The sequence below is a fragment of the Myripristis murdjan genome, chromosome 23, assembly GCF_902150065.1.
Source record: "Myripristis murdjan chromosome 23, fMyrMur1.1, whole genome shotgun sequence".
Lineage (NCBI taxonomy): Eukaryota > Metazoa > Chordata > Actinopteri > Holocentriformes > Holocentridae > Myripristis > Myripristis murdjan.
In genome coordinates this window covers 3193264-3207925 of record NC_044002.1, presented here as the reverse complement: position 1 = coordinate 3207925, position 14662 = coordinate 3193264, and the positions used below count along the sequence as shown (strand labels likewise).

Below are 14662 nucleotides of genomic sequence, written 5' to 3'. Positions count from 1 at the left end.
ATGTTTCCTCCTCAAGGCAACGTTTTTTTGGCACTCCGGCCTCATCAGCTGTCATTCATATTGACGCACTGTCACTTAGCTGGAGGTAAGCAGCATGCGGCCGGAGCACACTAACATCTGCATTAACCTTTTCAAACCCCAGCAACCTGTGGGGAGTGCAGCTTTCTTTTCAATCAGTTAATTAATTTATTTATTTTCAAAACTGTTATAATTTTCTTGTAATTTAAAAGTTTTGGGTAATTTTATGGTCATGTTCTTGTGTTTTTAAGTACATAATTATATAGTTTTCTTGTAATTACTTGTTTTTTGTTTTGTTTTTTACAAATGAGGTAATTTTTTTTCTGATTTATTTTTATTTTTGTCAGTAATCAAGTTGATTTCCACAGGTTTCTAAGGTTCAGAAGCATGCTGAGGCTCACTTGGATGATGTTTTTCTTTCTTCACTAACCAAGTGCAGCTGAGGAAAATCTGGGCTGGTAACACTGAGTAACTTTGTCCCCCTGATCCCAGCTGCTTTTCTTCCTGTGGATCCCCTACTGTGTTTTCCCAAACTCAGCACTTTTGCTCATGGAATTCCAATAATCTCAAGTAATTCTCATGTGTAATCCAGGAGTCAGGGAATATACAAGTAACAGAAAGTATTTAAGAACTAATTTCTTCACATATTAATTTATTATGACTGATAAAAAATTAACCACAAAGAATATTTTTAGGTCATGGAATATTACATCGGGACCCTCATGGGAGTGCTGCATACAGCGTTATGAGTCGTCTTCATATTAGCTACTTGTGCTCTCCTATCTGATACTTGAGCACCAAATCAGAAAGGTTGAATTTAAGGTTTTGAATTTAAAACTGAATTTGAATATTAGAGCCATGTTGATACTGCAAAAATGACTGCAAATAGCCAATTTTTACTTTTTTTTTTTTTTTTTTATAAAACACCTTGATATTTTCATGTACATACAACAAAATTAAACTTTGGTGGTGTGTTGGGTTGTATAGTTACCTCTGGGTGACAAGTCCACTAAATTGTCTCATCAGAGAGCATTAATACAAACCATAAGAGGAATGAATGGATGAACAGCGTTACTGAATCACTGGCAGTGTACAGTGAACTGATAATAGTGCGAGATTGTACAGGTCATAATATTTCAGTTAGCACACATTGGTGTCACTTTGAAGAGCAAGTACAAATTCACAGATTTACAGGAAAATGAGCCCTCATAATATTAATATTCAGTATGCTGAAATAAAGAAATGCCAGGAAGTCTAGAGAAAGAGGAGTAAAGAGATAATCCCTGAGGGCAGCTTGGTTAATATTCATGAAGGTCAGCTGTCAAAAATAAAATGTTTTACCTAAGTAAAATATCACTCAAAATGTTATATTACCTCTGCCCCATTGGACTGCAATACAACTACAGCACATAAACACAAAATAGACTGGAGGTATAAATGAAAAGACAAAGCAATGTTGCACATAATTCTTTTTTCCACCTTACCAACACAAAAAATATACATATAATAATCAAAGGTTCCACTTTTTAAATTGTTATCTGGAAGCCAAGTCCTGGTACCCCTATGATGCTGAGGCCTTGAGGGTTTTGAAGCGCTCCGTGGCCCTGTGTGTACTAAGCAGTGTCAGTCCCATGGTGTCAAGGCTCTCCTCCAGCCCTTCAACACTGTCGATCTCCACTGTGTAGTCATTGGCCTGGGAGACACCAGAGACAAACAGGCAATCTGTATGGCAACTTAACACTCAGTTAAAACGAACAGAGTAAGAAGTCTCTTACTCTGATTATTACATATGGATTGTTTTCCTCCATATGTAAAAAGCTACAATCTAAATGTAATAAATACATTTAGTTTGCCAGAAGGTTGTTATATGAATAATGTGTTTACCAGTTGCAGTGATGCCAGCATGTACTTGCAAGCTTCGAAGTTGTCCAAGCCGTGGACGATTGAGGCAAAGGACCTCCTGTTGCCCACAGTATTCAAAGCCCCGACGATCCTGTCCCCATAGTCGTGGATATCAAAAGCCGGGCGCTCCTCCTGGAGACAGATAGCAGGTGACAGAAGGAACAGTCAGCGTTCCTATTTACTGATTATATTTAGAGAGTACACAGTCTGATTAACAGCCATCCCCTTTCTTGCATTCATTTCCTTCCAGGTTACTATGTTGTTGCTGACATAAATTGAACAGACAAGCAAAGTTACGCTGCAAAGTCAGAAATTCCTACTTTCATCTAGAGATGAAGCAGTTCTATATTTAGATGCTACAGTTACAGTCAGACGTCAAAGTCGCTTTTACAGTGACTACTGTGGCAATTTATTTACAACACATCAAATTTATTGTATACTAAAGGAATCTTCTGATACAATTCACAAGCTGAATCATACTGAAAAAGACAATGATCAGGAGCATGTCAATCAAATTTACATTGAGCTTTTAACATTTATTGTAAACCAACTTGCATTCTAAGCACCAACATTTTTTCCCACCTGTAATAAATAAAAAATTAAAAAATAAATAATTACTAACTTAAAATACTGGATCAGGATCAGTATAGTAATACAAAAATTGGCAAACAAAAAGACTGCGATTTATAACAGACTATAACTGAAAGGCTAAATAAAAAATGCCCACACTTTTATTCAAAATTTAAATTTTAGCATGCAAGTTAATAACACAGTAGAAGGCAAGCCAATTCTAGCCTCATTAACGTTTTAGTGTTAAAAGAGGCAGAGAATTAACCTAATGTATGCTGGGAGAGACTCCAGTCCCCTAGAGCTCTGATTAGGAATAAGCAGCAACTGGAAATGAACCGATGTAGATGAAATTTTTGCACCTAAACAAAGAAACTATACACACCCAGTTAAATATTAATAAAAACACAGCTAAAATAAAGCCTCCTCAGATAGCATACATACACAAAGCTGAGAAACTGCATCATTATTTGAAAAGACAGGGCACTGGAGATACACAGTATTTGGTAAAATCAGCCTCAGTGCCGTACCTGCAGTGCCAGTTCAGGACGGATCTTGTCCTCCCAGTCTTTGACTCTTCGAGACAGCGCTGTTTCTTGGGCGTAACCCCGTGAGTTCACCAGGAACTGCTCCTGAAAGAGTTTTAACAAAAAGCAGTTAGACTTGGCTGTTTTGGGGAAAGCTACCATAAAATTACAGTTTTTAAAGCTACTTGTGACCTCACGTGGCAGAAAACCAAGTCACAGCAAAGCTACCCTGAGGACAAACACATTTTGATAACTACGAGTAACTATGTGACAAAGAAAAATAGTATTTTCTTTACCATGACATGAAGAAATGTTGACTGTGTTTCTAAATTGTCTAAATCAAATCTGGCTTCATCACAAGATCACAACTCCTAAACTGGAGGAAATGTATTAAGTACACAGTGAATAAAGACAGTGCACATAGAATGCATACCACACTTTTCTTGACAAGATCTTCATAGCTCAGTTCATCTTTCTGGGCTTCTGGAATCACCAAGAACACAGAAAAAAAAAAACTATGATCAAACACACCTTACTAGAAATCTGATGATACAAGATGCTGTGATGACAATTGGCATGCCCCATGTCAGGTAAATTCATAGCAAACAGAAAATCACTTCATGGGAACTAACTTAATAGCGTAATAGCAAAAGGAGATCAAAGGATCAAAGTGAGAAAAGGGAAATTAAGTTAAAGGATACAATGTAAACATAAACAATGTAAATGTCATCTTGGCAGGGAGCTTTTACTAAAACGGCAACCCTTTCAGGAATAGGCCCTGCCTTTGAATATGGGGAACAGACCTATACACTGTCAGAGAAGGTTCATTAATAATAATAATAATATTTTGTGGACCAAAGCCATTTAATGCATTGTTATTTATCACTTTATTATCAACATGCATGCTATGTGCAGGAAGCCAGTAAAGGAGACTGACCCTACATTCAGGTCGCTACCAATCACGTGGCTGCGCTACTGTCAAGAGGCCAATTTGAGCTGTCTGGTTGCTATGTTATTGTTATTATTATTATCACCAGTGCTGCTGCAGTGACAGACTGGATGCCACAAATAGCAATGCTTATATGGGTTTAGCTGCGGATGAGTGATGTCACCCACAAATTCAGCCACAACAAGAAAACAGGCCGATCAGTCACAATATTTTTCTGCTCATGGAAAATGAATGGCGCTGCAGTGATGCTTTCCGGGCACAATAAGACTGAGACAGTGTGACAGATGGAGCAGATGGACCCAGTTCTGAAGAATAAAAGGCTTGAGACAGTATGTGTATTTTTACCTGGCGATATAAAGTCTTGTCCACCACCAAACTCTGCTGGAATGTCGTCTGGAAAGGGTTCATGCTCATTGTCTGAGTTGTCTGCCTCTGGACCTTTATCAAAGAGTTATACACATTAACCATGTTAACAAATGAACAACTGGTGTTCATACATTAACACATAAGCAGTTACTCAATTCTTCTTATACACCACTAGGTCAGCGGGTGCAGCAACAGTAAAACCTATGTTAAGGATATATAGGCTAGGAGCTAATATCATCAAAATGAATGGCAGCAAACTCCAGAATCCCATTTTCTTATCTTCCCCTTTGTTTCAGGATACTTCCAAATTTCATATTTCTATTATTATTTATGCCACTGTGGTAGCTTAATATTTGAATTGCCATCATTTTGCCAACAACGTATACAGCTGGAATCCTGAGGGCTGAACATGGCTCCCAGCATCATGGGAGGTGGGTGGCAGGTCACCTTGCAGGTCTGGGTGGCAGAGCTCCTGCTCCCTCTGCTCCTCTGGCTGCAGCAACGTCCTCTGCAGCTCCTCATCAGAAATAACCACACCCTGAAAAGGTGAAGGCCACATTATTAACTCGCTCATCCAACAATATACAGAACCACAGATCCTCCATACAGGCATCAGAGTTTCATTTAATGCTTTTGAAGAAAAATATTTAAGTAAAGTTGATATTTTTTTGACAAATTATTTTTTTTGTATTCAAATGGGCAGGCAGGTATAAAGGTAAGAGCTGTATAGCTGGTCCAAGGCAGAGGTAAATTTTAGATAGGTGTATGGCAAGCTATTGATTATATGATCTGTAATTATATCAGCATCCTTTGGGTTAGATAGCAAAGAGGTCCTGTAACAAACTGATTTTATTTTTAATTGAATTTAAGACATTTTAAGTCTTATCTGCAGACACCTTGTATATAAAGTACTTATTCACTCCCTTACCTCTTTTCTTAAGATCCTCTTGCGACTCTTCAACTTGTCTTTCATTGTACTCAAATAAATGTAGTTCAGGTCTGCAAAAGAAATGGTCAGATGTATCGAATAGTGTTAGCTGTACTTCTATATATATATAAATACATAATACTTGCATGGATGATTGTGTGGGTACTATCTTCTCAACTTGCTACCACTTCGTGCTTGGGCACCTGGCAAGTGTTTGGATCTGCGTATTTTCTTTTCACCCATGTGTTTCCTCTCTTATTGCCTCCTTATATTTTATTTTACATATATTACTTAATCAGGAAATACAAGTAAAATGTATTGTTTTTTGTAGTAGTATTATAGTACAGCATGTGACAAAGTCATTACCTGTAAAAGTGGGCCCATTTTTTAACTTGTGCTCAGGGGGATCAACTGCCACAAAGGAAAACAAGTTTGTCAGGACAAAAACATCACAACACAACCAGTCTAACCACACAGAGACTACTAAGAAATTTAAACACACTGTACACAGTCCCTTACATATTCCAGTGAACCAGCTCCTGAAGTCTTGAAGTGAAGAAGGGCGTTTCCGTTTCCTCTTTCCTCCATCATCCAGGCCCTCAGGAACCTTGTAGCATTTTCCTAGCAGGTCAAGAGACAGTGTACGACAGTGAATGTGTGCTGATTATTACTGTGTGCTTTTATAAAGAAGGGATAGCTGTGAGCAGTGGTTCCTTACCGGTTTTAAGTGACTTGTCCTCCCCAAATATGGCATAGGGATCATGTAACCTCCACACATTTGCCTGAAATCAAACGAGAAAACAACTATAAGGAGTTCCAACAGTTTCTTCATTGTTTGTGTTTGATACAGAGAAAATTAGAAACCAGCATCTGCTATTAACATTTTGTGTCACCTGACAGAAGCTGGCAACTAAAAAAAAAAAAAAAAAAAAAAAAAAAATCGTATTAATTTTACTGGCAAATAATGAATGAATGAAACTTATCAAATTTATAAACATGCTTCAGAGAAATGCGCCACCCTACACGTTTTCAGTGCTAAAATATCATCTCAAAATCATCTCAAGAGGTTACCAACCAGACCCTTACTGATTTATCCACCAAAACGAGGTTTTTACAAGCTTGGCAAGTGGTTATTATCTGACTCTATTAGAGACACTGGCTTACAGCATGTGTTTTCTCCTCCTCCCTCCGCTGTTTGTCATGCTCGATGTCCCGTCTCTCTCGAAGCATCCTGCCTTCACTAGGGGCCTGGGAGAGACCAAAAACAAACATCATGGATTCTAACATCTCTCAAGGTTTCAGAATTCTAAATTTGAGCTTTTCATTATAATTTTATTGCCACCTGGAACCAGATTTAAACCCTATTTAAAAAGCAAAATGAACAAACCCACATGGCAAAAGCAGCCCATTTCTCATTGAACATTGTAACGCAGCACATAGGATGCACAAAGCCATCATGATGACAAAACAATGTTTTCAACTCACCGGATTACATACATTTTCATGTTTTCTAGGGCCTTAAATTTAGATCATTTATTTTTTACATTTTTATTCTTTTCAGGATACCTTGCATTTGTCTCCAATTTTAAACTTATGAACCTAGGTTTTTGTGATATATGTTCTTTTGTATCACATGAGTATATTTACCTGGTGTCTTTCAATATGCTCTTCTGGTTCATGGTCCATCTCCATACCGTTGTCCTCTATAGGAAGGAAGTTTTCCTCTCCCTCATCAATTCCCCCCTCATCATCATTGGCCACAGCAACTCCAGCATCCGCTGCAGCTTCAGGTACTGCATCTGGACAGAAACACAAGTTGAAGATAAGGCTACATTCAAACGGAAAATGGCCTTAGCCCTGTCTACAGATTGCAAGTGACAAAATACCTGCTTACATTTACACCCTCAATCAAATACTGCATTTACGTCAAGGAAATCAAAGTTTTTAGTAGACTGTCTCATTGTTCAACTTCGCCTTGAGATGAAATATTAAAGCAACACTGAACTTTGGTAGAGTGGTGGGTTGTATAGTTACCTGGTTGTGATAACCAAAGGCACAAGTAAGTTTCACACTTCAAACCCAAGAATGACCCACAATGACACATTTAAGAGCAATCGATATCCCATGATAACTTTATTTCTACAGCATTCAATTTCCTGTGGTATTTATGTTAAAACAAAACTGAACTTTGGTAGAGTGTTGGGTTGTAAGTGGTGATATGAGCCTAAATGGTGGTGAAATCTCATTAGTCGTTCTGTGCTCCCCTGGACTGCTGTATTCTCTACAGCTTCCACAATAACACTTTTAGCCCATAAAGAAACACCAACAATGTGTATTATGAAAAAAAGAAAAGAAAGAAAGAAAAAATAACTCCCAGTATCCACTTTTTCCCCACATGTACTTAAAATAATTTGTGAAAGTGCTATAAGGTGCAAGATTATAATCCAATTTTATTTTCTCCAAGAAGACTTGTTGTGTTTTTATATTGGCATAATCCACTTTACTGGCACTGCTTTATGTGCTAAAAAGTGTGTTTTTGGGACCAATTTTGCTACACTATGGAAGTGAATGGAGACAGAAGTCCAGAATTGTGGATTAGCAGTCCAGAGGAGCAAAGAGCAACTAATGAGGAGAATTCACCACCATGTGGACTCATCACATCCAGGGAACTGTACCAGTCATCACTCGACCAAAGTTCAATACTCCTTTAAGACTCACCCACAGCAGAAGGAACCTCAACTATGGAGGCACTCTACAATTGTCCATGGAACTAAGAATAAAACTCAGAAAGTTATTGAATGTTGTCCCATCATTATTTATGAAGTGGTCATAACAACCAGGTAACTACACAACCAACACCCTTCCAAAATTCAAGTTTGATTTAATATCTGGGTGGCTTAGTCAACTACATTAACAGGTGCAGTAAATTTTGTTTTACATTCATTCAGGCTGCTGTGACACCTGAAGTTGTGGCTTTTGCTGATCAACAACCAAAACTTAACACTGCTGTGAGCCAAAAGCATGCTGGCAAAGTACATTTACTATGAATAACTGCACATAAGATACAGCAGTCACAGGGACAATCTCCTAAACACTTTGTACAATTCTTTAACATAAGATGGTATCAATCTGTCATGTTAACAAGTGACACGTCAGTGTTTCTGCTGACCTACCTTGCTGCTCAGGCATGGGGATGCCAGCCGGGGCATCAGTGCACTGACTGTTCCCAAGTAAGTTGGAGCAATCAGTGCACTGACTGTTCCCAAGTAAGTTGGAGCAATCAGTGCACTGACTGTTCCCAAGTAAGTTGGAGCAAGCTGAACCCAGGATGAGGAGAATTAGATCCTGAGCACCTGGGATGAAGGTGTTGATCCGGAAGTCCTTGTGACTCCCCAGTATCTCGCCTTTCAGGCTGCAGCACACAACAAAAATTGTGAGCATTAGTGTATTTGCAAGTTTGGACTTACAATCCAATTAATAGCCACACTAAAAGTTCTTGATTCAAGGCTGTAAGGAACAATTTACAAAAAGGGACACAAAATAGCTGAGGTCTAAGAACTGTTGCCCCCTTTTCTCTCTTGCTTCAAGTCCTAACTGTGCAGTGTTAGGAGCTCCAAAATGTGTTGCCAGACATGGGAGTTACTTTCATGTCTTGTGATGTAAGTTTCCCACTTAAATCACTGTCATGCAGTGCTTGAGTTTCTGTTTTTATAGGACTATGTCTACACCCACTCACCATTTAGATGACAGTGTCCCACAATATAAAAAATTAAGAGCTGTAGAATTTCATTCAATTTCACAGTGTAAACTGAAAGTTACACTGTAGAACCAGAGCAAATTCACTTGGCTCCTTTCAAAAACATTGGGGAAAAGTGATAGGCAAATTAGCCAAAAAAAAAAAAAAAAAAAAAAAAAAAAAGAAAAAAACATAACAAATTGGTAAAAAAAAAAAAAAAAAATGAGCAGAACTAATTTAACTAAAATTAAATTAAAATTTGTGGAAATTAATGAGAACTGTATTTATAATTACAAAATAAATTCAAATAAATAAATAAAATACAAAATTGTCACAAAATTGCCCCAAAATATATATTTTAAAAAAATCATAATAATTAAATAAATTAGACAAAAAAAAAAACTTGTTAAGGAAAACTGAAATGAATTTTGTTCGGCTCCTGGGATTCACAAGGTTAGTGTGTTTTCCTTAATGCTGAGCTACCTGACACTCACCTGATGAGGGGCAGTTTCTGCTTCTCGTGGGTCTCAGGAAGAATGAGAGACTCAGGAGGGAGATGCGCCAAATGCACCGACTAAACAACACACAGTTGACATTGCAATCAGTCCCATGCAGGCCAATGAGAGATTTAAAAAGGTAGACACAATTAGTCTATACCAATTACATGGTCACAATAAGCTATTCTAAAGTTGATTCAACTTTACTCTAAATATTTTAATTTGTTTGCAGGTATTCACTGACCGTGCTGGAATCAGCCTCCTGTGAACTCTCTGAGACAGTGTCCTGACACAAAAACTGAAAGGAAACAGAGGACTCCATGATACATCAGCTGCTGAAATTCAATTAGGGTTGGGCAATATATCAATGCTGTATCAATAATACTGATCGTGACTTGAGACTAGATATCATCTGGGATTTTAGATATCATGTTGAGATTTGGCATAAGTGATGCCTTTTCCTGGTTTTAAAGGCTGCATTACAGTAAAGGGAGGGCGTTTTTTAGCTTATCAGACTGTTCTAGTCATTCTATTATTTGTTTCTAGCAGCTTGATCATAATATCCAAATTACTAATGATTGATTATCAAAAATCTCTTTCATAAATATTTTATGAAAGCACCAGTAGTAATCCCTACAATACAGTGGTACTCGGTCAAAAATATTGCAATATTTCATTTTGTTCATATTGCCCAGCCCTAAGGCCAATTCGTTCCACTCACATAATTCACTTTTCTGGTGTACCCACTTTCCCTCAACACGCCTCATCTACTTCTTCAGAAAGTGATTTCATAGAAATGTCTTTCATCAACCCCTAGAGAAGGAGTGTGATATGTTGCTTTCAAAGGTGAACATAAAAGTGTAGAAGCTAGCAAGCCTGCTGCAGCATGTCTCACACTACAGGTCAAGGTGGCCAAAGTCTGTTTTGTTTGTTCATGGAATCTGATTTTTTTTCCCCTTTTTTTAGATTATTCTGATTTGAGCTCCATTCATATATTATCCTTTATGCAATACATAGATAATATGCAGCAATGCACCCAGACTATGAGTGGTCAGAAAATCCATGTGGATTTTATTTTCACACTGTACAGAACAGATCTTTTTCTTGCACTGGTGACCGTCAAAGGAAGAAAGGACAGCCACAACAACAGAAGTCAATAGAACACAGCGAGTTTTCATATCTACATAAATACCTGAACCACAATTTCATCATCTTTCATAGCCCCATGAAGTGCTATCTCACAAATATGATCTAGTAGTCTGTTCATGTCATTTTAGAGGTGGGTCATTCTAACAAAAAAAGAATGAGAGCAGGTAAGACAAAAACACAGGAATTAAGGAGGGGCATTTTCTGCTATACAAGTCCAATGTTGCAGCAGTTTGAATGTGACTTAAAGTCTATGGTAACAAAAATACACTGACAAACAACAAAATGCACCTAGAAAAGTTGTTTTGGCAAACATTTCAACCAATATGGTCTTCATCAGGCAAAATCCAATGTTAAGGTAAGATGGGCTATACACACAGACCTATATACACTGTGGTAATCAAAACACTGCACAATAAATATCGTGCAAGAGCTTTGATTTAGAGTGGGCGGACATTGTTCTCTTTTCAGTAATTTGTGATTGTGTCCGGAAACTCCCCAAATCCCCAACTCAGGATGGATCTGCACATTACTTTGCATCCTCTACTTCAAAGTGTTTTATGGCCAATCTTTTGGTTTCGCTTTAGACAGCGATGTTTGTGTTTCTTACCACAGCACCATTATCTGCATCATGGCTGCTTGATGCTCCCTCCTCATCATTGTCTTGAGAGGCTGCCTGTTTATCACGCCTGTCCAAAATAAAGAAGACATTAATGAATTCAGTGACACATGAAACTTCACATACCACTGTCAACCTTTAGATAATGCAGCTTGTATTATATGTTTTGGCTGATCAAGTATGAAATATGAAGACATTCTAATATGAGCCATCTTTCCTATGATGGGCCACATATTGATTTGAGGAGACCAGGAGCTTACTTCTTGTTTCTGTCGTTGATGTAGTCCAGGGTTTGGTAGACTAGACTGTGCAAGAGCTCCACCTGAAACAGAGACAATATGGCAGTGACACTGGGCACGAGGCTTTTAAGGTTTAGATAAAATGACTTTTATTTCATGTTGTATACCAACCTTCTTGCTGTAGATGCATGTTGAACCTTGGATAAGAAGTGCTGCTTCTATAAAGTTCAGCTTGATCCTCCCTCCATCAAATGTGATGCACATCTCATCCAGCTATGAGGGCAGGAGGACAGGAGTATTTTCTGATGATTAGAAAACTAAAGCACAATACTATTACACACAATTATAGTCATGTAAAACACTGCCCCTGATGGTCCTGTATTGGCAGATGCAGTATTCTCAGAGGAACAATAAACATCACCTTGTGATTTTGTATCACCATCACAAAAACCTTTCCATGGGTAGGTCTGAACAGTATGTTGTTGTCATATCATTATGAACAGGCAAGATATTAATATCTAAAAAGGCAATGATATGGATGATATCAAATTTAGGGTTAGCAGTTAACCTAAGACACTGATTGGTCTGTTCTGATCAAGCCAATACTTTGTGAAGTAACTGCATTTTCTGTATCAAGTTGGTGTTGTCATGCTGTTTTTTGAAGAATGCTTAACGTTCACTGTTGCAACACTTAAAATTTCCAGTAAGTGTGAGGCCATAGTCATATCACTATTGAGATATTTGACATAAATATCAAGGTATGAAATTTTTTCCATATCATGTAGCCCTACCCATTCAGTAGGTCCATCTGTAATTTGTCACAGTATCCTGGACCTCAGTTTCTGAAAAGGCCTGAGAAGTCTGCCGTGCATTCATCATGAACAAGAAACACAGGGAAGTCATTACCTCCTCCAGGTAGTCGTTTAACTCAGAAGCCACATCGATGTCCCAGTTTTTGGTCAGCTCACGGATGGGCTGCAACAAGTGGGCAAAACGGTTCTCCGCAGACTCCATGTCTTCCTCACTATGAATTAGAATATGTGACTATTTAGTAAGTGGGCTACCTGAGTTAACCCCTTAAGGTTCTGATGGGCCATGGGCCCTGCTGACGTACTGTGTTTCAGAGGTTGTAGAGGGCTCAGTATGTTATTCTAGGCTATGGTAGATGAGCTAAATATTGCTGCAAAGTTCGACTAAATTTTGGCCAGGGAAAAACTGGCATGTCCATTTTCAAAGAAGTCCCTTGAGCTTTGAACTCCAGATTTCTGGATAAAAATGGGTTCTCTGGGCAGCCACGGCTCTCCCCTTTGCAGAGATGCCCACCTTATTCGAATGCCATGCAGTTTGGGCCACAAACCATGCAGTCCAAATGTGTTCTTTTGGCCTGTTGTAAAATGGTGTATTTGTGCAGACTGGGGCCTTAACAGTCTTGGAGTTGCATCAGTTGCATGATTAAATTTTGCACCAAATATGTGAAAGGAATGCTATAAAAACTGCGGCAACAATTTATGACACATAACTGAGCATGGGAACGGCTATCACATACCCCAGTCATGGTGTTCTACCCCATATAGATTATAAATAAATTTTAAAAATAAGTAGGAGCCCAACCAAAACACAATATGAACTACAGATTTATGACTAGAATAACTTTACACACAGATGAATCAAATGAATCCTCAGGTTGCCTGCCTTCAGGTGATGTTTACCACTTTTTACTTCCCCCTGAACCCCTGCCCCCTCACCAATATGGGTCTTAGAAAGGGCCGGCATGGCAAAGGGTTAACAATATCTGCCCTGTGTTGCCACTGTAATGTCTGCTTTAACACACGGATACCAGCTGTCAACAAGCTTCGGCGTCACCAGCAGTAAAATTTGTAGATTACATAAACAGGAGTCATGCTAGTGTTAAATTAGGAATACAAGCAACACAAATACAGCATGCTGTGTTGTTGTATGGCAAAAGGTCATTCAAAAATCCAGGCAACCCAAAATGCTCTGGCTTATCGACATTTATCACTGATTTAGTGTGTTGAACGTATGCCATACTAAAGAGTGGAGCATTCTATCGATGAATAAAAGGTTCAAAGTCATCATTTGTCAGGTACGAACTACTGCCGAACAGAAAGGAAGCGAAGGAAAATTGGTCTAGCTTTCCATTACAAGAGGAGACAGTGGAAGCTGGCCAAAGTAGGCTAGGAGGTGCGTTAACTTAACCTACGCTTAAACTGGTAGCTGTTAGCTTTACCAACTTAGCAAACTTGTGGTAAATAACGCCAAGTCGCATTAAGTGAAAGGATATATGAACGCACTCACCCAGGCTGTTAAACGAGGCATGAGAAACAGCTCGCCAGTATTGAAGCTGAATTGATGTTAAACTCGTAGCAGTTAACACAGCCAGTCAAATAAGCAAATAACCCGCGCTTAATTTCTTCTTCGCTGGTAAGATTTGTGGTGCTCGGAATCGGTGCTGCCACCTATCGGACTCATCGTGATGCACTTCATTCCTCTGTCCGCCAGATGGCCTGCTGGCACCTCATATCGCTAGTATACCCTGGTATTACAGTATGTTCTGTTCTTTTCTCCGGTGTCATTACATTTGGCCGGGGCGATTTCTAACACTATACAGCATTCTTTAAAAACTATGGCGCAGTCTAAACAAAAAAATGTCATATGCTATTCATCGTCTCTCTCACTGTATTCTCTACGCTCTGCATAGCGGCAGCTTATCTATTAACACTAATCTTATGTATCATGCATTTATGCACGCTGTCATAGTAGACATAAGGTACACGTGCACTCATAATTTAAACTGACTTGAATAGAACTAAACTGTATTTGTATGAAAGGGCAGCATTTTTGATGTTTTTTGCCATTGGAACGGAGGGACTGGTGCTGCCTTCATGTGCTCCTAGTAAGATCCTAGCTGCAAATCAGTAAATACGTCCGACATAATGACAAAGTGTCTTTAGTGGTGTTAAGCAGGGTGTTACAAGAGAGATAAGTCAAGGTGGTATAGGAGAAAAAGAGAACATGAGTCAGTAACACAAGCAGCACTGACATTTCGACGTTCTAAGTCATATTTACCACATATCCTATTTCGACTAGTCAATCTCGCTCGACTCGTTGATCATGACATTTACTAAATTCCTACAGCACGTGAAGACA

General features: G+C 38.6%; 1 protein-coding gene across 1 annotated transcript; it reads right to left on the bottom strand.

Annotated features, from left to right (window-relative positions):
* Nucleotides 1–847: 847 nt before the first annotated feature.
* ncaph2 (non-SMC condensin II complex, subunit H2) lies at nt 848–13935 on the bottom strand. Its single transcript, XM_030046090.1, has 20 exons — nt 13811–13935; nt 12401–12518; nt 11666–11767; nt 11516–11577; nt 11247–11325; nt 9735–9788; nt 9488–9567; nt 8431–8669; nt 6905–7056; nt 6422–6505; nt 5976–6039; nt 5777–5878; nt 5624–5668; nt 5258–5328; nt 4777–4867; nt 4309–4401; nt 3448–3497; nt 3018–3119; nt 1903–2052; nt 848–1711 (listed from the first exon to the last, which is right to left on the bottom strand). Exons 2-20 carry the CDS (start codon nt 12506–12508, stop codon nt 1580–1582), a joined length of 1860 nt encoding a protein of 619 aa, XP_029901950.1. The 5' UTR covers nt 12509–12518; nt 13811–13935; the 3' UTR covers nt 848–1579.
* Nucleotides 13936–14662: the final 727 nt, after the last annotated feature.

What these genes read in the sequence shown, in the direction of transcription:
- ncaph2 (XM_030046090.1), bottom strand. Translation starts at nt 12,508, where the DNA reads ATGGAGTCTGCGGAGAACCGTTTTGCCCACTTGTTGCAGCCCATCCGT. An exon ending in ATGCAGATAATGGTGCTGTG is followed by an intron (nt 9,789 to 11,246) that starts GTAAGAAACACA and finishes GTTTCCTTTCAG; the next exon opens with TTTTTGTGTCAGGACACTGT. An exon ending in GAGCTGGTTCACTGGAATAT is followed by an intron (nt 5,669 to 5,776) that starts GTAAGGGACTGT and finishes CCTTTGTGGCAG; the next exon opens with TTGATCCCCCTGAGCACAAG.